This window comes from Acinonyx jubatus, chromosome B2 (assembly GCF_027475565.1).
Source record: "Acinonyx jubatus isolate Ajub_Pintada_27869175 chromosome B2, VMU_Ajub_asm_v1.0, whole genome shotgun sequence".
NCBI classification, from domain to species: Eukaryota; Metazoa; Chordata; class Mammalia; order Carnivora; family Felidae; genus Acinonyx; species Acinonyx jubatus.
The window spans coordinates 36,340,229-36,367,036 of record NC_069385.1 but is presented as its reverse complement, the minus strand read 5'-3'; the positions used below and the strand labels follow the sequence as shown (position 1 = coordinate 36,367,036).

General features: G+C 37.4%; 1 protein-coding gene across 6 annotated transcripts in view; it reads right to left on the bottom strand.

Moving 5' to 3' along the window:
- Nucleotides 1–2,380: 2,380 nt before the first annotated feature.
- PTPRK (protein tyrosine phosphatase receptor type K) overlaps nt 2,381–26,808 on the bottom strand; it is a 554,739-nt gene continuing 530,311 nt past the window's right edge. For all 6 annotated transcript variants that reach the window (XM_053222257.1, XM_027056947.2, XM_053222258.1 and 3 more), the window contains 12 exons: nt 25,340–25,376; nt 23,608–23,705; nt 23,084–23,200; nt 18,305–18,459; nt 16,066–16,201; nt 15,456–15,605; nt 14,391–14,564; nt 11,282–11,413; nt 11,007–11,132; nt 8,231–8,394; nt 7,327–7,462; nt 2,381–3,874 (listed from right to left, as the gene is read on the bottom strand). In XM_053222257.1, coding sequence (XP_053078232.1) covers nt 3,821–3,874; nt 7,327–7,462; nt 8,231–8,394; nt 11,007–11,132; nt 11,282–11,413; nt 14,391–14,564; nt 15,456–15,605; nt 16,066–16,201; nt 18,305–18,459; nt 23,084–23,200; nt 23,608–23,705; nt 25,340–25,376 — 1,479 coding nt within the window. In that variant the 3' untranslated portion in view covers nt 2,381–3,820. The remainder of the gene's footprint in view (nt 3,875–7,326; nt 7,463–8,230; nt 8,395–11,006; nt 11,133–11,281; nt 11,414–14,390; nt 14,565–15,455; nt 15,606–16,065; nt 16,202–18,304; nt 18,460–23,083; nt 23,201–23,607; nt 23,706–25,339; nt 25,377–26,808) is intronic.

Here is a 26,808-nt window from a genome sequence, read left to right as displayed (position 1 = left end):
CCTGTCCCCAAGCAGGCCTTAACATTAAAGAAAAGGGGGCTTTCTGATATTCAGTAGGGACTTTACACTGGCTTTAATGGTTTAGAAACCCCTTTTACTGGTTTCTTACAGATTTGATAACAACAGTATCTCTCTAGTGTTTCTTTTCTTCCACGTTAGCATTTCAATTCACTTTGGAGGAGGCTGAAGTTCAGAAGGGTTGTATATCTACCACCATTGATTTTTGGACAATTTATATTCCGGAAGCCACTTCTAGCTTACTTAAAGTAGGTCCCAAGACAGAGCTTTCCCTTTTAGTTTCTGAGAGATAATATTCGAATACTCTGCAGACCACTTGAATAGACTAGAGTTATGAACAAATTCAGATAATATTGCTCCCATTCCAAGCCCCCTACACTGAGGGGAAACTTTATGAAATAATATGTAAGTAGAAATTATTACAGGAGGCATAGCCAACTGTCTTCTATCTTAACTTAGGAAAGTGTTGAGTAAAATAGCAGATTGCCCTTACACTGAGTAAAGGCGCTTACTAAAACACTGAAATGAATCTAGGAAGGCTGCGGAGTCTCTGCCTATGGAAATATTTTACCAATATCCTACATATTGCACTGGGGCATGGGGCGGAATATTGATTCTTTGCTATTTTGTTACGAAAAAGGATGGCTTGCTGAAGTGCACAGAAATTAACAATGTAGAATTGTCACTCTCCCATAAAGTGAGGCAAATCTCAAAAGCGTTCTCCCGAAGCTAACAGATGATCTCATATTTCTAGGTGCGCTACAGTCATTTCCCTCCTGAATTCTAATATTTACTGTTGTTTAGTACATTCTTTAGATGCTAGGAACCATTTCCTAACAACAGAGCAGATTTGAGAGGTAGCAGCTGTTGATGCCTGACTTCTACGCTTGTTACATGAGTACCTGGAACCTAAAAGATTCTGGAGAAGGTGAATAATGAATGAGCACATAAGCACATCAGTGTAGAGGTAAGCGTGTCTCTTCTCCTTTCTTGTCCAGGTAAAAAGATCTTCTTTCTTGTGTCTCAATGTCAGATCCTTTGGTTGCAATGCAGCAGCACACTCATGTGAAAACTTTCTCCAAAGACTAAATATTAGAAAAAGGCTAGGCAGCTCAGACCAGAAACCTACCACTGACTTCTAAGAGTACTTTGTTAAAACTCATAAATTCCCAGCTGTTTGTGTGCCTCTGGTCCACACGCTTCTGGCATTTCCCTAGTGATAATATCTAAGAAGGGGATCTATAAACTTCAACTTCATGACAGCCATTCAAGGAATAACTGATAGAAAGGTCGGAGGCCTTTCACTGTGAAAAGGATGACCCCTTTTAAAAGCCCTGCCGGGACATTTCCTGCCCAGAGAGACACAGGTGACTGAACGCGGCCATCCAAGCACAGGGAGTGCCATGGGGTATTAAGTAGGACTTTTCGAATGAGTTTTGAGAAAAACATATTTACATCCCCCCATTGTTTGCGAATGAACTGGCTTCTGTGGTGCCCAAAGCAAGCGTGACACTATTTATGCTAGAGAGAAAGAGGACTCCTTTTGTTCTTTGCTTAAATTTTGGAGGCCAAATGGACCTCTGAGCTTTGCAAACAGTGGTATTTATGGTAATTTTGGTGGGGTGTGGACACAATCACGTGAGCAGAAATTAAAGCAGGGTCATGCAGCAAAGCAGAATCCTCTATAGGATTAACATCCTGAACATTACCAGGCAAAGAAATCTTGGATGAGCTTGTGGATTTTTTGTTGAATGCACCCATGTTTAAATGTAAATTAGTCTTTCTAGGAAAAGATAAAGTCTCTTTATCTAAATTCTTACTAATGAAAGTCACAAATGTTCTAATAATGTACACAGCAAATAGAAGTTTGAAGATACCCATAATGAGACTTTATGAGAAAATCAATTAATGAGGAACAATAAGAATGAAGTGCCAAATTTTCTTTGTCATGTCACTGGGGAAGCAGTGTGTTTAGTGGAAGAGAATGAACTGGTAAATCAGACTCAGGTTTGAATCTGTTGACAAATCGTTTACTTTCTCATTATCTTCAATTACAACATCCATAAAACAGGGATACTTATTTGTCAAGTTTGCTATAAGGAAGAAGTATGAAAATGTCTATCACATAAAAAGATAGTGACATACATATATAGAAATTTAAAAAAAAGTATGTCAATCTTCTGGCCTTTATCCCTTCCACTCATCTGGACTGGCTGACATTCAATTAAAAAAGAAAGATATTAGTGCTTGGACATTCGTTTTACTTTTAATAGAATTTTAGTGGTCTACTAGTATCAGTGAGAAGAGACAATTTTGGGGGGAGTGAAGACATGAAGATTAAGAGAAAATGATGTGCAAACAATTGTTGTAATTATAAAAACTTTATTTCACTCTTACTTTAGTTAAATCTTGATAAGCACCATGTCATGTACTGGCAATCTAGAAGGAGGATACTGGAATGCTTCAGTCAATAACAAACTGCAAGCTGATGGTGTGAAGTTACAGCTACATGGAGCATATGAACAAGACCACATTTGGAAAGGTTCACTTGCAAATCCCATGGCCATGCACAAACAGGAATCTGGCATTGATTTGTTCACACTCTCTATGGACCGAATCCAAAGCTTGTGCATGTAAACATCAAAAGAAACACTTTATAGTGTTGATGGTTTACAGTTTGCTAAAACGTGACTCTGAAAGCATAAATGTTGCCATTTTGTTTTCTTGACCAGTGCTTGGTCACAGGCTGAGAAAAATCAATTCCTTTAAAATTTAAATGATGCTTAAAGGCTGTGTTCAACATTGCAAAGTGATCAGCAAGGCCTTTGAATGTGTGCAATTCTCATGTATGATCACCAAACCATTATTTACCTAATGAAATTGTGGAAAATTATACATTTTCAGCAAAATGTTTTAATTTGGTCCCATATTAAAAGACCCAATTGCCAAGGTGTTTTACATAAATTTAATTCACAAGCATGTACACAAGAGAATCACTATAAAGAACATTGCTTCCTGGTTTATGAATAAAAAGTTTATCCTCTACTTACACTAAAACATACAAAAAATAATCTACAAAAATCGTTTACAATTGATTTTAGTGAAAGAAAAAGTTTTCTTCAGAAAAAAAAAATGATTGTGTGGTGGTAGTATTTTAGCCATCAAAAAAGGAATGTAAGTAACCAATAAATATAATGTGCTTTCTCCGTATAGACATATTTACACTTGAGTCTTTGGCTTATGTTTTTTCTAAAAAGAACTTTAAATGATCTAGCTATCATTGCACATTAAAAGAAAATAAGCCAGTTATATATATTTATATATTTATATAGAGATCTGCTACACTTGAAACATATAAAAAATGAACTTTACTATGAATTTGCACAGCTTTTCTTACTTCTTCCTTAAAGATTTAACATCTTTTATCTAAAAAAGGGAGAAAAAAATGCCACATAGAAAGTATTAATTCATGCAACACATGGTGGCTGCTCTACCAAAACCAGGGGAGAAAAAGCTGCGTATTCACTGTACAAACACTGAGAAGTTCTCATTTGAATCTGGTTCTTATTAAATATAATTTATGCGGCACGAAATGTCGATGCTTTCATACGGTAATAGAAACTAGTTGAGTCCTTTTTATTAAGATACACAACTTCATAAGAAAAATACTTTTGCTTCTTGAATGTAAAAGCCTCCCACCCCCCACATTAAAATCTTTCTGCACAGGTGTAACAGGTACAACAGCTGCTGGCTCAACAGATGAACAGGTTTCTGCGTGGCTGTGCTCCGAAGTCTCACCCGACTAAGAAGATTCCAGGTACTCCAGGGCTACATCATAGCAGAAACGGTACTGCTCCTGAAACAGGTGAAAACAAAAGAGTTGAGAAAAGGTGAGAAAAAGGAGACTAACGGTGAACCACAGCCGCCAAACGAACACCAAACCACCACGTTAGATTATTCGAGAAGTACCAATTATTTTTTCGATACCGAAGTTTAATCTCTGGGCATGTATATGTTACATTTGAGTCTAAAGATCGGCGTTTAAGGAAAGGAACTTAAGGAAAGATACATTGTGTTTGCCTTATATTTTTTATCAAATTAAAAAAATCTCCAGTATTTTTTATCTAATTATAATAGTAAAACCTGATCATTACAGAAAAAATTCCCAGTATAGAAAAACCAAGGAATCAGAAAGAGTTTCATAACTCTATTACCAGAAACAATTCTTGGTAAAATACCGCCTTTGTTTTGCTTTAGTCCTTTTTTATGCATGGTTGAAATAATAATTCTTTTAGAATAAATATCATTGCATACATATATTCGAGAGTATAAGTTTATATTTTATCTGCCTTTAACACTGTTATGTCTTTTTCTTATGTTATTTAACATTTCTTTTCACACTACATAAATGTATGGTATACGGATTTGACTACTAGATTGCTTTTACTTTTTCTCTATTACAAATAAATGATACAGTAAACAAGTGCAAATATTCTTCTCCAAACTTCAGATATCTGTCCTTAGCAGGAGAAAAATAAGTCATTTTATTTCATTATTATTATTTTTTTAAATGTTTATTTATTTTGAGAGAGAGAGAGTACAATCAGGGGAGGGACAGAGAGAAACCCAAACAAGCTCCATGCTGCCAGCCCAGAAACTGATGTGGGGCTGGGACCCATGAACCATGAGGTCATGACCTGAGCTGAAACCAAGAGTTGGACACTTAACCTACTGAGCCACCCAGGAGCCCCTCACACACCTTTTCATTCATCAGAATATTAAAGTAAATTTTTCAAAAATGGTTAGTGGCTCTTACACCTTTTCGAGTTTACTTATATTTGAAAATTTCTGTTTCCTCTCTTTAAATATTGAAGACAATTTGGTTGACCAAATTTGAGTTAAAACTGTCTTTCCTGACAGATACCATATGTTTTCACTCTTATGTGGATCCTGTGAAACTTAACAGAAGACCATGAGGCAGGGGAAGGAAAAAAAAAGTTAGGGAGGGAGCCAAACCATAAGAGACTCTTAAAAACTGAGAATAAACTGAGGGTTGATGGGGAGTGGGAGGGATGGGAGGGTGGGTGATGGGCATTGAGGAGGGCACCTGTTGGAAGGAGCACTGGGTGTTGTATGGAAACCAATTTGACAATAAAGTAATAAATTTCATATTAAAAAAACCTGTCTTTCCTTTACATCCACCTAAGCACTGCTCCATTATCAAGAACTTGGAAAACATCAGACCGTATTACAAGTTATGACTTCTAGTATGTACCTCATTAAAAATTTTTCAACTCATTCCAAGTGGGTAAAATCCAGGCTGTAACGCAGAACAACCTAAAATGCATGGTATTTCTAAAGAACTTCCCGGTGTCTCTACAATAAAGTAGGGTAGTAAAATCTTTCTGAAAGAGATCTTTATCAATCCTACCCTTAATTATCAAGTAGGTGTGATTTAAATTAGGCTACCACTGTGGCAAGTGCATCTGAAGAGTCACACAGTGCTTGAAAACAGTTATGTCTCTTTAAACTGTCACCAGCTTTTGTTTATGCTCCAAATTTTCTTACCAAACTTGTCAGTTCAATTCAACAGCACACTGAACTCATCATTAACGCTGATTAAACACAAATCAGAAGGTAGGTGTTCAGTCAGGATTAATGGGACATGAATATAAAGGTAAATAGGAACTTCTTGGAAGGTTCTAGAATAGTTGAGTTTAACCACAGATTCCCCTCCCCCCCAACTTACGGCAGGAAATTAGAGTTAAATTTGGAGGTAACGTTTGAATTCTGACACTGAAGTGACCCCACTGATGAATTTAAAAAGACTTGATCTGAGAGACAGAGACAGAGTTTACATTAAGAAATCTTCAGACAGCGAAGAGTTTAAAGACATAACCATTATATTTTAAGAAGACCTGACAAGTTCTACTTCAAAAATCCTTCAAGTCTATCCCCTTTTCTCCATCTCCATTGCCAATACTCCAGTCAAAACCAACATCATCTTGTCCAGACAACAGGCAGAGCCCAAGGGATGAGCTAGAATTGGGGAGGTTTGAGGGGACTTGTAGAAGGGGAAAAAAGTCTGTTCTCACTTTTAAAAGTGAAACGGTATAAATGTAACTTCAGATTTTGTCTCAGGAAGCAATGCACTTTTTCTGTGAACAATCCATGAGCAGGAAGTGGTGAGAATACTTTAAAGGCTTATTGAATTGCTCATTTTAGTTATCTGATCATCTTGATAAATGTAGGGCAAGCAACAATTTGCCTTGGTTTTTCTGGTTTACCTTTGTTTGAGCATAAACTACACAGCTGCTCCTGACCTTATCCCACTTTGCACATGTGTGTAACCCACAAACATCGCTCTTTAGAAGTAAAATGTGCTCGAGGAGTTTAATTTTTCTTTCTTACTCTTCATACACCTTCACACAGATGAACTCCCACATACACATTCCTATCGGCTCTTACTTTGTGAGCCGTGGTCTGATTTTATGAGCCCTGGCAAATTCAGGTGGCATCATCTGAACTGCACACTATAACTGGTAGAAGCTGAAAACTGTCAGTGATGATAGTTTAAAATTTATACTTTGACCAGAAATGAAGAATTAAAGCTAAGGACTAAAATAAATTTCATATGTTGTTTAAGGGCATTAGGTGTCTAAAGTACTGATTTAATCCATGTGTATATCCCTTGGATTAATGTTTTGCCAGTTAATTCAAGATGCTGTAAGAAATAAAAATAAGCAGGGAGCCTGGGTGGCTCAGTCAGTTAAGCGTCCAAGTCTTGATTTTGGCTCAGGTCATGACCTCCCGGCTTGTGAGTTTGAGCTCTGCATGGGGCTCTGAACTGGCAGTATGGAGTCTGCTTGGGATTCTCTCTCTCCCTCCCTCTCTGCCCCTCCCTTAATTATGCTGTCTCTGTCTCTCTCAAAATAAATAAATAAACTTAAAAAAAAAAAGAAATAAAAATAAGCAAGAATGAAGTCTAGAGAGTAGAATTTATTCTTACTATAGAACCATTTACTAAAGTTTATTACAGCAAATATTTATTGCCTAACACAGAGAGAAAAAAAATCTACACCTTTCCCAAATTAAGTGAAAATAGTTTTCATCATTAAGTTTCTGTGATATGTGATTACATTTATGTGGGTAGAGAGACATGCTCAGCAATTCATCAGTTAGATAGGAAAAGTCCCCACAAAGACTCATTTATACATCTGATTTCCCTTGGGAGTGTGAAGTCAACCCGATGAGTAGGTATATGATGTCTAATCTCTGCTCCCTTCTATGTCTAAGATTCTGACTCACCGGGGCTTCCACCATGTTTGGCTTGCTGTTCCTCAGTGTCTTGACTGCGTGGAACACGTCGACGACATTTTGCCGCTTCACCATTTCAACAACAATGCCAATGGCACAGAACATACCACTTCGCCCACCACCATTTCTGGAAGCAAAGAAAGCAAGGGCATGTAGGTAGCAGCTTTTAGTCACCACAGGCCACACAATCTTACACGTTTTGTTAGTAAAAACATGACCTTAATTTTTTTCCATTTTGTATTAATTTTGCTTCATTTATATGCGTGTATGCCTAGAGGACAGAAAGCAAAGATGCGCGAGCATGACATTTGCTCTGTGGCTCATGTGTCGGAAGATGCTACAGGCATCGACCACTGCAACTTCAATACCTTGAAATTTTGGTACATTTGTAAAGTGTGGACATCAGAAAAGTGGTTCCAAGTAGTGTTCAAAAGAGTTTAAATAATATAATAGCTATATGATAATCAGTGTTTAAAAAATACGAAAATGAAAACTGGTAGTTAATTATGGAATCATAACACAGGAAGATTATTTTAAAACAATATCTATGGAGATCCATAGAGATGAGTTGAGTACTCTAACATTTATTTTTTTCTAACATTTATTCATCTTTTGAGAGACAGAAAGAGACAGAGCGTGAATGGGGAAGTGGCAGAGAGAGGGAGACACAGAATCCGAAGCAGGCTCCAGGCTCTGAACTGACAGCACAGAGGCTGATGTGGGGCTCAAACTCACAGACTGTGAGATCATGACCTGAGCCAAAGTCCGACACTTAACCGACTGAGCCACCCAGGCGCCCCATGAGTTGAGGACTCTTTAACATAGAAAATATGAAAGCTAGTAAGGAAATGAGCACCACGGCCCCCAGGTGGCCAAGTGGAGGCACCATACTCACAGGCAGTGGATGATGGTCCGGCCTTCCCCTTCCTCACATTCCTCCTGCCATTTTTCCACCTGCAGTATCAGTTTCAAAAATGACCGTTTGGAGCCAGGCACTTCTCGGTGAGAGGCCCACCCTAGATACTGAAACTGCTGTACCATCAGATAGCCTTCTTGTGGCTGTGGAAGGAAAAGTATTTTTCTGTAAATAACTTGGAACTAGAATTTTTACTAAAAACGGAAGTTGCAGACAAAATGGTACCATGATATAAATGGCATTTGCAATGGATTGAGTCTAGCTGGTAAGTCTAAAATATGTACATACCAATACAGAAACATTCTAAGTTACAGAAGCAAGAACCATGAGAATTACCTTTATATAAGCTTTTCCCTCATATCCCATATCCAATAATCAATCACACTTCTTAAATAACTTTCAAATTCTTTTTCTCTTTGTCACCACTGACATCATTGCATATGCCCAAGCATCAATTATGATAATTACTTCTTAGTTGATCTCCTTAAATAAACTTTGATCTCCTTCCAAACCATTCTGACTGCAGCATCATGATTATTTTGAAATGCAAATATGATCTTGTCATTCCCCTGCTTTAATGGCTTCCAAATGATCTTATCATAAAATCCATGTTGCACCATGGCTTAAAAACCCCTACACAATATGGCTCCATTTCCTTCCCTAACCTTCCCTTTATTCTAACACACTATTCAAGTCCTAGACACGTTGGCCTTCTTTTAATCCATGTATCAAGGCATTTCTTGCCTTGAGAACTTTGTAAAACTCTCCATTTGGCCTCAAAGATCTCCTTGTTTGTCCCTCTCAATCCCAAATACAGTGATCGGTTTGTTTTGGGTTTGCCTGGAACTCTTCTGGTCTTTGAACAGAACTTCTTGTGTCCTGGGAAACCTCTCTGTCTTGTGAACACCAGGACACAAGTTGGTTCTCCCGCTCCCAATACTCCTACTGATTCTTCAAATTTTGTCTCAAAGATCACTACTCCAACGAAGTCCTCTCTACTCACCCAGCTCTGTCAGATCACCCAAACACTCTGGATTTTGTACTTTTTCTCTAAAATTTCTCATATTTGTAAATAAAGAATTGTATTTTTCAGTGCTTGTTTTTCCTGATAAAATATAAATTCTTTAAGGACGGGGAAATCTCTTTCATTCTTTCTCCCCTAAACTCTGTATCACTAGAACCTAGCAAAATACTTTCCAGGAATAGTACTATTGAATGAATGAATCAGTACATTAAGCCCTCGTATAGAAATGTAAGGAAGAATTTGCAACACATGAGTAAGCCATATTATAAGGCATCAGATCTGAATTTCCATTTGGCCAGGGCTCACGTGTCACAAGGACCTACTAGTACAACACCCAACTTCTCATTGGTACCTATTAAATATCTGATGAAGTGCGTGCTATTAAATAAGATCGGGAACAGGAAAAAATCGTGCTCTAATAAGGACTGGAACACCAAATACGGAGGAAGATAAATAAACAAATACGCCGGCAAAAAAATGTAACACAGATTTCAGATCCTGTCTTTAGAATATTTTTCATATAAATAGCTCAATTAAAAGACAAGTCTTACTTTCTTAGTTTAGCAGCGATGGTTTCTCAGCTAAAATATTACTAGAACCATAATGGAACAGATGTGCAGACATAATGAGATTCCATTTAAATTAACATCTAAGATATGCATGAATATTATGACATGATTGAAGTTATCCTTTTTTTCTCCACTGAAATGAGCGACAGAATTGGATATGATTTTATTCTCTTAGGGCTAAACATGTAGATGTATTAACCAGAAACACATATATAGCCATTTTGATATGAAAACACTGAAATATGACAATCTGAATCATACACTTAAAATAATACACACACATAGAGCTGCTGCTCTAAAAACAGAGTAATCTTTCTCTTTAAAAAGAGAATAATGTTTTCTTTTCAAATTTTGCTTACTGTTTGGTTACCCAATCTAAATACTTACTAATTACTAATGTAATGGTTGGTTTTGTTTTTTTTTTGCTTTTTTGAAGGAGAGACCCCGAACTTAATTTGTCCTTGAGTGTAAAACATATGAAGACTCAAGGAAAGGAAGATTTCTGAGGAACACAGCTGCTGCTTTGTTGCTGGGAAAAGGCACAGTGGTATACCAGTGCTGCTTCTACAGATCTGGGCAGAGCCAGACACTGGGACATTGAGAAAGGTGAAATTGTAAGTGGGAGGAGAATCAATGATGGCTGTGATTACCTGTTTCCTCGTGTGTGGGGTTCTCCCTTATATGCAGGACTTGGAACAGTGACATGGAGGCTTTCCATGACGGCTGATCCAACATATCCCTTCCTTCCAAGGTAAAGCTCTTTAGTCACTATTATTATTATTATATTCTTATTTTTCAATTATATGCCTCTTTCAGGCTGGATATCAATACTAATAAGACATGTAGTCAACCTTCAGAAAAGTCTACAGGGGCAGAGACCAGGCTCAGACAATCAAGTGCATTTGAGCCAGTGCATCCAAATTTAGTTTTCCAGATGTAACACATTAGTAACTGACCAGGACACCTCATTCTCAGCATTTCTGCTTTCCTGTTTTTGGAATGCATTTTTCTTCTAATACGAAGGTGTAAGAGGATTAGTAGCACTGGGACTGATTACGTAATGTCTATTAATTCTACTCTCCCTGTTGTCTGATTGGAATTATACCCCAACATAGTTATGATCAGTTGCTCTTACAACTCAGTTAAAATATTAATGACTTACTCTTGTTAGATTGCATATCCTAAAAATCCGGTTTATCACATCACAATCCATCGAACAAGACATACATTCCACTTGGATAGGGCCATATCGTAACATCCCTTCTTCTGGCCAGTACTGAGGGCAGCCCTAGAGGATGAATGTTTTGGGAAAAGAAACAAAACGAAAACGGGCATTATTTTTTTTCTAATTGGGGTAGTATGAAACAGATTTTAACATTTTATTACTAATTTATTAAGTTGTGTCGTAGTACACAAAAGCAACTCATAGCCATTGACCTGGGACAAGTCGACTTCATTTAACATCACAATGGAGGTACAGCCATAATCATACACTAATCTCCAGAAGTCTTTCACAGTGTTCGGCAGAGGGTATTGTGTGACGATGAAAGCAGCTGGTTGCCTGTAGCTCTGTAAAGAAATAGGGTAGATGGAAAACATAAGAACTTAAGGCAAATGATCAGGTATACAAGCACATTCAATACATTTCAATAGGACCAAGTAAGATGTGATAGCTTCACATGCAGATGGAGTCAGATGGCAGCATAAGTCATAGAACAGATTTGGACCAATGGAATGTACTGGAGCTAGTAATCGGTCAACCTGATGGCTTCAATGTCTCTGTAGCAATTCAAGACAAGAACTTAAGTTTTATTTTGTTGAGATTAGCAAATATAGGACAAATACAAAAGGAGAAACTAAAAAAACTTCTCAAGGTTAAAGACCTCCATGAGGTACCTGTGGGCTTTTTCAGTTTTTCAAAGGTAATTGGTCTAAGAGGCAGAAGACACAAAATTCCCTGGTGTATTTGTGTGTGTGTGTGTGTGTGTGTGTGTGTGTGTGTGTGTGTGTGTGTATGTATGTACCTATCTATTTGTCCATCTGTTAATCATCTATCAATATGTATAACTGCTGGGTTCTCTTCCACTTCAGATAAGCAAAACTACATACACCTCAAACTCATGTACTTTAACATTATATGAATATTATCAACACATTCTACACATCGTATATGCACATCCACTTTCTTGGGCATTTCTAATGGATATTAATGGTTAGAATGATAGTTTCAATCACTTAAGATTTTTCAAGTGCCAAAAAATAAAATGCACTTCCTGGCCCCACCTATAAGGGAATGGCTCCTTCTTTATTAAGTGCGCCTTAATTGGGACACAACACATTATCTCTATCCAGAAGGAGAGGGTATGCTGATTTGACCTGGGCAATCTGTCATCCTGCAGACTGATGACCTATATTTCTACGTATTAACTTAAATAGGTTGTAAAAAAATAACTAGATTGCTGCCTGAGATAGATGTCCTTAATGCTAATAAGCACTGTCCGTGATCCCCTAACTCATTTGTATCATAGGACTCTTTAAGTCTTTCCAGTTTTTTAACAACAGCGTAGAAACTGATTCTTGATGACTGATCCTATGACCATTTGGGAAATGCTGCTAACCGTGGCATTCCACTCCAAGGAAGATTATAGGATAAATATGAGCACTGGCAATTCACCTGGCTGCTTCTATATGACCTCAAGCCTCACAAAGTGTCACCTGTAGTTGGGCTGAGTATCTCCTAAGAAAGGTATGAAGGCTCATGAAAAAGAATCAGAAGAAATAAGTAAACTTTCCTTACAACTACATGTCTACTCCATGGGAAGGTAAGCTATTTACTCACTTTCTGAGTCACAGGGGAGGGGAGGTGAATAAGATGATATGAAAGACAGATGGTTTCCTATTTCTTTCCTCTCTAAGTTCAGGAGCACACCCAAGGCATGGAAATCATGGAATCCTTGGCCTTACCTACTAATTCTTCACAGCCATACACAAGGGTATGGAACACTGAGGACATTGCTAGAGGGTAGGGGGAGTGGGAAGTGCTGACCAATGAGCCTTGTTCTTTTAAGACAAACCAAACCTAACTTTTCTAAAGCCCCAACCACACTAGAAAATCTAGCAGATGGTCTCAGTTATAAAATGTATCTATGAAAAATAAATAAATAAATAAATAAATAAATAAATAAATAAATAAAATAAAATGTATCTATGTTGAGTCACAGGGAAATTAAGCAGAGAGTTGAAACAGGTAGAGAGCAGATTCAGTCTTCATATTGACTAGAAAACAACCTGGAAATTGAGAAAAATTTGACAGAGATAGATGCCAAAAGACAAAAAATGTCTCAAACATGTGCCTCATCAATCTCTTTCCTAATAGTATTTTCTCCTTCCCTTTATTACACAGCCTTTTAAAATTCTAAATCTAGATTCAGAAACAAAAGGGTCTTGTGTGTGTTCTCTGTGTTTAGTATATTAGCCTTTCCGGACAACTAAATGGGAATAAAAGGTACAATGAGGATCCAGTGTGATTTCAGTGGATATGATTAATGACTAGGCAAAACTCTGGTCATGGCAAGAATGGGAACTTTTCACTTGAGCTTGTCTTTAGACCACTGTGCTCTTCAGCATAAAAAGAGCAAAGTAACCGACTGAAAGACTAGGCTCAGAGGTAGAATGCAGGCTTTCTAAGTCTCTACTATCAGGAACTAATTTTGGAAAACACAATAGGAGAAGTAACTCAGAAGGTTTTATTATTAGTCATACAGGAATGAATCCTGACTTCTAATGTCCCCTCACTATGGTTCCATAGGTTAAGAGGCAAAAGCTAGAAATGTGTATAAATGAAGATGATGAGCTGTTTAAAAGGATTCTGAACCTGGACAGCCTTCTTACTTCTTTCCAAGGTAACCGAGCAAGGTAGCCAAAGACTAACTTAAAACTCTCTTTCCATGTTGTTCTGTCCATGGGATGCTAACCAGCTGAGGATGTGCTCTACCATTTACACTTTATGAAGGTTGGAATAGGGCAAGAGAGTTCTTTCATGATGATGGATGTATTAACATGGTATCTTTGGTGCCTTCCCCTAGTTACTTATAAATGGTCTCTATTAATTAATGGAATGTTATTAATTATTGCAACGTTAAATGCCAGATATAAAGATTTCCCAAATTAACACAACTTCAGTACGAAATGGCTTTCGGTGGTTTTAAAAATTCATTCCTAACTTAACATTCAAAATACATAAGCATGATTTTCTTTTCTGAAAATAATTAAGATGAAAAATATCACCTGCAGGTATTTCCCAGAAAGAATATAATAATTGACAATCAAGTTCCAAATTTACAATGAAGCCTAAAACTTACAGTTCCTAAGAATCCCTGTAGGGGCTATTCAAAATCATTCTCCAAAAAAATTTGTATGTCAATGAAAGTTTCCAATTTTCCTTCCTAAGCCATTTTAATTTTCCTGAAAAGAAAACCAGCTAGTGTTCATCACATTATGTAGCTTTTTGTGACACTTTATCCTAACAAAGACAGCAGTCTCTTACGTCCATAAGAGCAGCATTGATGTAGTTACTACTCTCTCCATCAATTGTAATTAAAAAAGGCAGACATCTGTCAGGTGGCAGCATGTCCATAAAACGGTTCTTGTCATGGTTCCTGGGCAGACACGCTATACTGCAGTCTTCAGCTTGCAGTCGAGGGGTGACTGAATTCAAGGTCTAAAAAGAAAAGGGAACCTAGGTTAAAAGCAAGCGGCCCATCCAGTAGCATAATGCAGACCTATCAGGTATTTGGGAGGCCAAGTACAAAGTGAAGGATTTGTACAAGGCAGCGGCATTTGCCACGATGACAGACTGATAGACTTTGTAGTTAGACCTAATGAAGCCCCAGCAGTGACAAAGAAACAATATATGGATTGTTCACTGTGCTTCTCAAAAGGAAAAGGGAAGCCTAACATAACACCAGGGCTACCTGCAAAATGCATTGCCTGACCAAAGAAAATAGAATTGGGGTAGCCCATAATGATGATCCATCCACCGTCAAAGTTGGAAAGTATCATTTGTAGTAACATTTTGGCATGCCACACTTGAAGACAGGCTGTGACATGCTAGAAAGAGCACTGCACAAGGGATCAAAGTATTAGTTTTCCAGAGCCACTCCCAACTGCATGTTCATATACCTTCAGGGATGTTTTAAGGGCAGTGAAAACATTTGGGGTTATTTAGAGACAATGTTTAGTACAAACTTCAGCTATCATTATTAATGTGCTTGATCTCACATTGTGAGTGACACAGAAGGTTAAAATCCATAAGACTGCATTAAAAAAGGTTGTAAATACACACAAATCACCGCCAAATTTGACTTTTATGATACCTTTCCCCAAACCCTTCCCTGAATCTGAACTTCCAGATACAGCAGATATGAGCTCATTAATACGAAAGTGACTCTATAATATGTATAATGAAAGAGACAGGTATTTTATTATACTTAAAGTAGGGTCAAAGGTTATAAATTTGACTTGAAAGACCTTCCTTAGAAGAATTATAATAATGCCCAGAACACACTGCAATAAGTTGCTCATAAAAGAAGCTCTAGAAATAAGTAAATACCTGGAATTCATCTTTGAGATGTGAAGAGTTAGTCTGAGAGTCTATTCTAATCATATCAAAATATGCAGCTTTAAATTCACAGACAGGTATGGCAGTTTCTCCACATAAACAGGCTTCTAAAATGGCATCATGAATAAAAATGTACTGTTCCTAAGAAAGAAAAGAAATCATACTATTTTAATAAAAATTTTCTATCATCAAAGGTAGAGAATACAAAGAATTTTCTCTATATGGAAACATTAATAAAGATATCAATACTTTCCTATATGACTTGATGAAAAACATTCATTGTTATTATTATTTTTTAAGTTATTCACTTTTGAGAGAGAGAGAGAGAGAGAGAGAGAGAGAGAGACAGACCGTGAGCAGGGAAGTGGCAGTGAGAGAGAGGGAGACACAGAACCCACAGCAGGCTTCAGGCTCCGAGCTGTCAGCACAGAGCCAGACTTGGGTCTCGAACTTACGAACTGCAAGATCATGACCCAAGCCGAAGTCGGACGCTCAACCGACCGAGCCACACAGGTGCCCCAAACATTTATTATTTTTGATAAATGTTGGAAAGCAAAAAAAAAAAGGGGGGGCATTAGCGATAAATCAACAAGCAACACACCTCTGTCTGGACCATATTGATACGACGAGATCTTAAGGCTTTGACACAGTTGTAGATGTCCACAACACCCTCTCTTTCAGCCATGTCCAGCATGATGTCGATCACAATGTAACAGCCAGTTCGTCCAGCACCAGCACTGCGAAAAATGAAACAAATCTGAAGAACTGCGAGAAGCATAGTCATGCAACCTTGATTAGAAATCCTTACAACTTTCACATGGGTGGAATCAAACTGCTTTAACAAACTGCAAGACGTAATTTGTCTGTGTCGTATAAACATTTAACGTACAAATAACTTCATGAAGAGTATTTGCTTCGGTGTAACATGAAGATTGGAACAGGAGTTCAAAATTAAAAGCTCTCAACTTTGTAAATCAAATTGTGTTTTAAAAATAATATATACATGTTGTTCAAGTTCCATAGCTCTGTTACGCAGGTCTCCATTTTACGCAAATCTAGCGCACAGGATTTCAAGCTCAGAATTGACCAAGGGGTGGATTCATGCTTCAAAATTTAACCTCAAATTTAAATACTCATATACTTTTGGGTCCTCTGACAAAATGCAAGAACGCTGGCTCACTGTTTTGATCTCACAGACTCTTAAATACCAAGACAAAGAAAATTAATTCCAAAACATTCTGAGGAGCCACAATTCAAAGGAAGTGCTAATGGTAAGGGTGGAGGGGAAAATGGTGGTGTTCAATGAGGAGACCAATAGTAGAAGGAATATTTGAATGGTGAACTGAAGGAAAAATGAAAATGAATAGTTAGGTTTAGAATACAATTCTTAACAGGTTACAAAGATAGCCACTATCTTACTGTATTTAATTCAGTAATTGAACCTTAAAATACTTTGGTTATTTCACCCCTTTGGAATGTTTCTTCAATTTTATATATAAAAATCAACAGAGCAAACAAGATATAGTTAGGATTTTAGGGCGGTGGGAAATTCCACTTGGTAGTCAGCTTCCTCTTTTTCATAAATTTACTGATACCTGAGTCTAAGTGGAAAATGATACTTCTGTTTCCAAGAGAGTATCTGAGAACCTTGGAGCACTTCTGAAGCAAGCAATTCATAGGAAAGTAAACCTCTATGATAAGTCAAGACACTCCTGAATTGAAAACCTATTTACCTCATTTTCTAAATGCATAGATGGGCTATTAACATTATTTCTTTGTTGTCCAGATTTGGTCACTTCTCAAACTCACTGTTCTTTAAGAGATTTAAGTAGAAGATACTGTGGGTATCTCTATTTCTTTCTTTCCTTCTTTTTTTTTTTTTTTGCCTACCATCTTCTCAATCACTGTTCCCAGGGTTTGAGACAGGAAAGTAATTGAAGAGTACATCAGATTTCTTGAGGAGGACTGAAGATTTTGTTTTCAGGGTGTGTAGTATCTGATCCTTATGGGATGCCTTACTTTTATTTCATTCTCTGTGTTGTTTCCCCTTTTATATGTGGTCATTTAAATTCTGAATAGGTTGGATTTTCAGAAAAAAAATGCTTAAGTACAACCTATTATGTAGCTTGGAGGGGATAGTATTTGAGAGTGGTGTGCAGCATTTAGGAAAAGCTTTTCAGATTCAGTACATAGTTTTCTGTTCACATCTCAAAATGAGGCCATGTAATTTGCTTTTAGTGTCTCTGAATGCTTGTTTTAAGAGACGTTTCTAATCAGAAGGAAGCCTGAATATAATGTGCACATTTTTCTGGCACATATTTGTTGGCTCTCGCTGATGTAGTTTTCAAGGTCCTCTGATGGATGGCTTTTTTTTTTTTTAATTCTTAAATAGCTGTTTTATAGCACAAATTCTTGCAATTTAGGCCATTTAGTAACTCTGTATGTCTCAAATTTAGTTTTAAAAGCTGAGATTCTATTGGGAATTTACTAGATTGGCAAGAAATCTCAATTTTAACCTACCATTCCATACAATATGGGATTTGCAAAAGCGGTATAAAAAAAACAACCCCAAAACACAGATGTTGCCACCAAAAGAGAGTTTCCACACTCCCATTTGTGAGCAACACTACACACGTTAGGATGAATGTATTTATTTTTTTTTAAGTTTCTGTTTTATGTCCTCTTCCCAGCTAACTTTTATTTGATTGCTGATTTCCCTTACCTATAACACATGCAAGCTGGAACCCTGCAAGTAGGCCTTTGCTTTGTGCTTTAAGCCTTCATCTTGCTGCCCTGAAAAGGCTGGCCGTGCAGTCAAGGCCATTTGGTCCAGCACTCACCTGCAATGCACGACGATGGGGCCCGCGCTGGGAGGGTTGGAGAACTTCACTCGCCGGATGAAGGAGAGGAGCCCTGTGGCATGGTACGGCACTCCGTGGTCAGGCCAGCCGGTGAAGTGGAACTGCTTAACTTCACGGATCTCGTTGTACCCCCTCTGTGCACACATGGAAAGAAGGTTTTCCAAAGAACCCAAATAAAGTCATCAAACACAATCACAGGCACTAGACCTGGTTGACAATGAAAAAAAAAAAAAAGAAGAAGACTATACCAAAGAGCAGGCTTTTTCTGGAAGAAAAAAAAAAAAAAGTGCCGGCCTGACCTGGCCCAGGAGCTTTGCCTTGATTGTCAGATAACTGCCAAAGAAAGGAAATTAGACGTCTTGCTCAGTTCTATAACTCTGTGTAAATTTTATCTGCCTTGACAGTCTGTCCCTTACTTGGGATGACAACACATAAAATTATTAGAAGAGGGAAAAATGGGAAAGCTAAAATGCTGCCCTATTGACCCAAGCACCGAGTTTTCAAGCGCTGAATAAAAGCACCTTTCTAGCTTCTTGCCTGAAACAGATTTTAATGCCTTGCTTATCCATGTTGAAAATGGTTTTGAAGCACAGCATGAGGGATTTTCCAGGACAGTGCTACTCTAGATTGTTTCGTAAAACTATACAGACAGCTACACTGTTTTTTGGGCAAATGAAGTTTCCTAATTCTGTGAAATACTTCAGCACAGAGTATTACTTATAGTAACAAAAATACAAGATGAAAGGGAAGCCTCATTGTTATGCCAACTCTTCTATTGGGTTAATTTAAGAGAATATTTAAATGCACACTTCAAAGCTTTCACCTTTTGGTTAAAAGAAGCCCGCAGATTGCTGTAGCACAGCTTAGAGAGCATAGAAAGAATGCTGCAGAATTTAGTTTTAAGAATCCACATTTGTAGCCAAAAAACTGCACTATAATCTAGGTAATTGCAACTGTACTGTGAGCTATCTGTGATATCACCATCTCACTTGTTCAATCAGAAAATGGAGAAAAATCCCATGAAATAAATGAACCACACTGAGAAAGTTGAGATTCTGTCCTATATAGATAGACCAATAGCATCAAAACCCATGGAAGCCAGAGATCAGGTCTTATTATTCTTTCTAGTTCCAGTTCTTACACAATACCCTACACACAGCAGGGTTTAACAGATAATTATAATAGCGACAATGATAAACATCCTCATGGAATCATGCAAATAAAACATCATTTTTCTCTACTATTTTCTTTACTATATTCTTTACTATTCTTTACTACTTTTCAAGTCAACTCTAGTGAGGAAGATCAATAAATTGTTCTAAGATCTGGAGTGTCTCAGGTGGTTGAGCATGTGATTCTTGATCTGGGGGTCATGAGTTCAAGCCCCATGTTGGGTATAGAGCTTACATAAAAAAGAAATTAAAAACTTGTTCTGAGACCTGATTTCAGACAATTATCTCTCCTCCATATTAATCCTTTGACTGGAGTGGCTTGCTCTAAGGGCCTTGTTCTTGTTAGTAAACTTTCGTAAAAAGTTCTTTTTAATATCTGGCAATGCACGTTGTCTTAGAGCTCTTTTTATTTAAATTTTCCAAGGCAATTTTCAAATACATGGTTAAAAAAAGCAAACTGGGGAGCCTGGGTGGCTCAGTTGGTTAAGCACGCGACTTCGACTCAGGTCATGATCTCACAGCTTGTGAGTTTGAGCCACGCATCAGGCTCTGTGCTGATAGCTCGGAGCCTGGAGCCTGCTTCAGATTCTATGTCTCTGTCTCTCTCTCTATCCCTCCCTGGCTCGTGCTCTGTCTCTCTCTCTCTTTCAAAAATAAGTAAACATTGAGAAAAAAAAAACTACTCTTTTCCAATTCTAAATTACAAGAAAACAAATTTAAAAAAATCCAATGATGTTCTAATTAGTATTACATTAACTACATAAAGTGGTATTAACATAAAATATTCTGATTCTGGGCCACGGTACATCTCCATTTATTTATTCAGATCATATTTGATGTCCTTTAAATTTTTTTTTTTAACGTTTATTTATTTTTGAGACAGAGAGACACAGAGCATGAACGGGGGAGGGTCAGAGAGAGGGCGACACAGAATCCGAAACAGGCTCACACAGAATCCGAAACAGGCTCCAGGCCCCGAGCTGTCAGCACAGAGCCCGACGCGGGGCTCGAACTCACGGGCTGTGAGATCATGACCCGATCCGAAGCCGGCCACTCAACTGACTGAGCCACCCAGGCGCCCCTATGTTCTTTAATACACTTTTGAGGATTTAGTCACCTAGGACCTGTATCTTTGTTGAATATATTTCTAGATACTTTAGAAATTTTTATTATTGTGAAAGAGATTTTTTAATGTCTATTACTGTTTACTGCTAATATACAAAAAAGCTAATATTTATGAATATTTATCTTGAATTAGCCAACTAAATTATTATCAGTTCAATTTTAAAATATGATCTCTAATTTTCTTGGTATAAAATAATTTCATGTAAAAATAACTTTATCTTTTCTAATAGTTAAGCAATTTATTCCTTTGGTTGTCTTATTTCATTTACTAGAACATCCCCAAATTTTGAATACTAGTGACTATAATAATCCATATCACACTCCTGATTAAACAGTGATGCCTTTAGGGTGTGCACTCCTTAACACGCGTGCTACTAGTTACTGTTGAATCACCTTTATCCTGTTTAAGTTGCCCCCTTATTTCCCTAATGTAGGTTACTTCTATAAATGTCTTTTAAGTAAAAGTACATTACAACATCTATGAAAAAATCATATGGTTTTGCTCCTTTAAGGAAGATGTGATGAAATATCCAGTTAGATTCCTACCACAGGAATGATATCCTTGCATTCCTAGAAAACCATCATTATAGATCATGTTGTGATGTTTTCTTAATTCACAGCTCGTTTCAAATTTTCAGTACTTTAGTTGAAGTTTTTTCAAGCATGTTCCTGAATGAAACTGGTCTTCAAAGTGTGTGTGGAGAGAGAGAGTGAGAGAGAGAGAGAGAGAGAGAGAGAGAGAGAGAGAGAGAGAGAGTTAAAAAAGGGGAGGAGAGAAGAGTGTGAAAGAGTGCCATCTTTATCTGGTCCTGTTATCACAGCTTTGCTAGCTTTCAAAATAGGGGCACTTGGGTGGCTCAGTTGGTTAAGTATCCGAGTCTTGGTGTCGGCTCAGGTCGTGATCTCAGAGTTCCCGAGTTCACGATCCGCATCAGGGTCTGCACTGTCAGCAAGGAGCCTGCCTGGGATTCTCTCTCTCTCTCTCCTCCCAGCCTACTGGCTCTCTCAAAATAAATAAACTTAAAAAATGTAGAATATATTTAGTTGGTTTTGATGGTTTTCTATGGTCTAAATAGTTTTATTGACAAAGGCATTCGCTGTTCTTTAAAGATTTTAATTTTTTTTTTCCTTCCTCACACGTAGGTGGCTTTTTATTCATGGTCAGTGATGGCCTTGGGCAGTGGGTGTGCCCACTGGACTCGGGTCCCCCAACCCCCCAAGCCTGAGGTTCCCATCAGGCCCAGTGACGATACCATTCGTCCAGGGACCCGGCAACACCTAGGAAATGCCGACCGAGCCTGGGGTGAGGGGTGAGCTGGGTGCACCCCTGGATCCCAGAGGGCCAAGCTCAGCATCTGGGCTGCTGACCGCCCTGCCCTCACCTACCGCTCTCACAGCCAGGTGAGGATGGGGGGACAGGGAAGGGAGTTGGGGGTGGCATGGAGGGCTGGGCATGGCATGTAGAGTTCATGTGCACAGGACAGCGACCATGGGGGGAAGGTGTTAGGATTGGGCTCCAGGGTCCCAGCTCTGCAGGTGGATGGGCCAGACGAGGAGACTGCACAGACAGAGGGGGGGCAGCCATGCCCATGACACTGGTCACAGCCACCATCATCCAGTAGTAGAAGCCTAGGCAGGCCCAGCAGCAGAGCTCCAAGGAGCAGGGATGCAGGCTCTGGATGGCCATGACCACCAGCCTGTTGGCCATCTTATCCAAGAAGCTCATGGCACCATACACGAAGGGTCTGCTGTGTGTGTGGGGGCCGACGAGATCGGCCGTCATGGCCACAAGGTGAGGAGGACTGTGGCGCAGCCCGTGCCCAGCAGAAACCTCAACTATAAAACCATAGTGCAACTTAATGGTAAATTTTAAGACTCTAGTTTCTTCTATCATCTATTCAGGTTTCTAAGTCTTCTTGGGTCAAATTTTGAGAATTATTATTTATTAGAATTAAGGGATTTAGACTAAAATCTGTCTCCAAGTTTACACGTAACATTTTGTATTGCTTTCCCAACAGGAAGTATAATTGGAATTATACGCTTTTTGTGTTTTCTAATATTGCATAGTTTGGATTGTCCCTCATTTAGAATCGACAGTGGTTTAGTTCTTTCACTGATCTTTTTAAGGAACTAGCTTTTTGATCTAATGTATTCTTTTTTTGTTGGTCTTTGGTTTATATTTAATTTTTCTCGTTCTATCGATTGTTCTCTGATTTTCTAGTTTCGTGATTTTTCACATAATTCTAGATCATCTTTCAAAATAGAAATCATTTATGTATTTAATATGTATCCCAAGGTTTACAACCATGCCTGGCACATGGCATGCTCTCAAATAAATATTTGTGGAATGAATGAATGAGTGGATTTTATAGCATAATCAAAAAACAAATCTTGACAGGAGCTTTAAGAGAAAAAACAGTTTCAATATACATATTTTATAAGAGAATTTTAGGGTACTTACCCTTTCCAGAGTGAATGTCCTAACTACATATTCAGCAAGTGGTTCCATTTCCACACAAGTGACTTTGAAATCACCATAAACTTCAGTATCATCAGGCCAATACTTATAGCATTTAACCTAAATGACAAAAAGGGTATATAGGTGGACCTGAGTACACGTTAACCAAGATGATTTAATTTCAGTGGTCACTCTTTAGGTTACAGTAAAAATACGGTTAAAAAAACCATAGATGAGATAAAAGAATCTATTACACAATAAATAGAAAAACTTGCTGTAGTCTCTTTACAATATATAGCTCAATGATGCAATCGGAATCTAGTATAAAATCAAAGTTTCTTTTATTACTCAATAAGAAATCAAATAATTTCTCAGCCATCAAAGATCCACTTAGGAGCACTCATTTGAAATGCTATGCCTACAACATTTTAAAACAATTAAATGAGATTCTAAGTGTTTTATGTTTGGCTACTCAACTTACACTCATGTTTTGTGAAACAAGAAAAAAAAATCTTTTTTTCTCTTACCCGGCCAACCTCAACTAAATTTGTAACCATCACAATGCAGGCAGACTGTTCTTGCCAGATCATTCTCCAGAAATCATATACTGTTTCATGAACTGGGCCTTTGAAGAAATTAATTTGAATATTATGTTATCAGATAAATTTTGTAGTTAGAAAAAGTAAGTGGTAAGAAGTATATATATATATATATATATATATATATATATATATACACACATAAAGTAAAAATCAGAATAAACTAAATAAACAATAAAAACATATTAAAGGTCTAACACAAAAAGGTGTCGAAATTACTTAAATTCATTCTGTATCTAAATTTACACTATAGCAAAAACAGGCATATACCACCTTTTTTTTTTTTCAATTTGCCTTTTATACTTTCCATTCAGAAGAAGTTATCACTAATTTTTAGGTTATTTATATCTGCCACTAAGTTAGTTTGATGCATCTTCAAACATATGTAAAAAATAGGAAGTCTTACATGACCATCTACCAAACAGCATATATGAAATATATGAAATATATTTCCAATGAAATATATCCACATCATTTATGAAGCAGTGCATGTTTAGGGATTAATGAAGAAACATCCATACTTATAAGCAAACATCCCAACCTTATATTATCACCTCCAGACTGCAAAAGCACCTACTGGGTTATACTCTACTCAGTGCCATTAAAACAAAACGGGGTATCCTGGGTGGCTCAATCGGTTGGGTGCCCGATTTTGGCTCGGGGCATGTTCTCGCTATATGTGGGTTCGAGCCCCACGTTGGGCCCTGTGCTGACAGCACAGTCTGGAGCCTGCTTTGGTTCTATGTCTCCCCCTCTGTCTGCCCCTCCCCCACTCACGCTCTGTCTCTCTCTCTCTCTCTCAAAAATAAACATACATAATTAAAAAAAATTAAAACAAATCAAAAAATCCCCACAAAACTAGAATACTGTCCACCACGGATGATCTTTCTAACTTTCAAGAGCTTACGATTCAACTCAATTAATGCAAAGATATGTGGAAAAACTTAGAAAATGACCTCTGTCAAAAGAGCAAACATAGCTTTTGTTTTACTTCCCTCTTTTAAGAAATAAATAACTGTGCAGGTTTATGATGGACAATGGTCAATATGGAGAGATAACTAAAGGTGTTTTAGGATGCTCTTATTCCCCAGTGTGCCACTGTAACAAGATTTCTCTGCCTTTTTGTATTTTCTACATAGAATGAACATGACGAAGTTCCCTTTAGCCCTTAGTTTTCTCTCTGTCTTAGCTTGTAAAACTTTGCTGGAAGAGAGTCTAACATCTCATTATAACAATATCAGTCTTGGGTACTACTCCATTCCAGCCACAGACTATGCCACACACACACACACACACATACACACACACACACACACACACACACACAACGGCAACTTATCCAAGGTGAGACCTCTCTTGCTTTCATCAAAAGGAGTAATTCCTCTGTCCAGCACTATTGACTAGTGCTCTGGGACATCAAAATACCAAAACCCAAGTCACAAATAAGCAGCTTCTTGTTTACTTTTAATCAAAAAACAAATCAAGCTTTAATATATATATGTTTTACACAGATAAACCAATACGTATTATACAAATGAATAAAGAGCAGTCTCACTTAGAAGACCTGATCTTTTTTTCCAGTTCAGTCAGATAAAAAACAGCCTATGGATGAATAAGTAAGTTTGGATGCTTTTTATCATTTAAAAAGGCAATGTTTTACCTTGAGTTGCAATGTAGTGGCTTGGTCTCTGGTAGCCCTAAAATAGGAGAAGAAATTGGTTATCATTTTACATCAGTATCAGAAATAAATGAATGAAGGCATAAAAAGATGAAGACAACCACCTGTTAAGATTAAGTTATAGTAAAAAGTCCAGAAATGAGTAGTGAACTCATAGTTCACTTCTCAAACCTAGGTTATCTGAAAGGTAAACATAAAACAAAAATTAAATGTTTTAAGAGCTCAGATTAGAATATATATTGCATAATTGAGTTTTGTTTGCTAAGGAATAACCTCATAGATATTGTTTGGTTTTACTAAAATGTTTATGCCTTCATGTTAATCTTTAGTCATTCATTCCTGGCAAATCGTGTTCAAAAATATTAATTCTCATCTTATCATCCAAAAGTACAACACACTGCATTACAAATGGACAACGACATATTAGAACCATAAAAAAATAACAGAACATTCCAATGTTAGAGCTGGACAATGCATGTGTGCATTAAGTCAAAGTCCTGCTGAGATACTTTTGAGAATATTCCTGTACTATAATATGTTCAGGAATCTGCCAAAACTATTTTGTGTGTGTTGATAATATACACACACATAATTACAGGTACACACATATATAGGGAAAAAAGAGTTTTAAATAAAATGCATCATATCCTGAACAAAAAGTTTAGCACTTTTTTTTATTTTTAGTGTGCCAAGAGATTTAGGTGCTTAAACATTTAATACGATTTCAACAAAGAAATTATTCCTGATAAGAAATAAGTTGTTAGTTGCTCTCGATATGAATTCCAGTACATCATGATTAGCAAAACTGTTAATGGTACAATAGAGTTAAGCTTCAAATTTGTTTTGTATTTATCAAAGGACTTTAGCGAAAGCCTGTGGTACAATTTGTCCACATACTGGTGTGGGCAACTCGATGCACATATAAATGCACGTAAACTGAGATCCCCAATCTAAAACTTAATAGGTGGAGAATCATACTGCTGCAAATTTGGAAGTTTTCTATTTCCTCTTACACCAAATAGTATGAGTTTTCACGGAAATTTTTTTCCCAAGCTTTATAAAGCATTCATCTCCCGTTTTTCATGAAAAATTTACCAAAGAAGACTCTTTTAAGTGTAATAAATTAACGGGAAAGGGAACATAATGGAATTGTGTAGTAATCAGCCAAAATACACTGGGGTCTTAGCAAAAAGACTGGATAACAACACAGTCTCATTTAGAACACACAGTTTTACCATATGTACCATAAAGTAGTATTATAACAAGGCTCCAGTGTATATGTCTTGGCAGAAAACCAAGGTTAAACAGAATAGATAGGACCAAGTACAAATTTGTTAGAAAACGGTTGAATTTTTTATTCTAAAGAGTGGACCATTAGCTTCACTCTCTCTTTTGAGATGTCTGATAAATTTAAAATATTAACTGAGAGTAAATTGATGTTCAGAATGTTA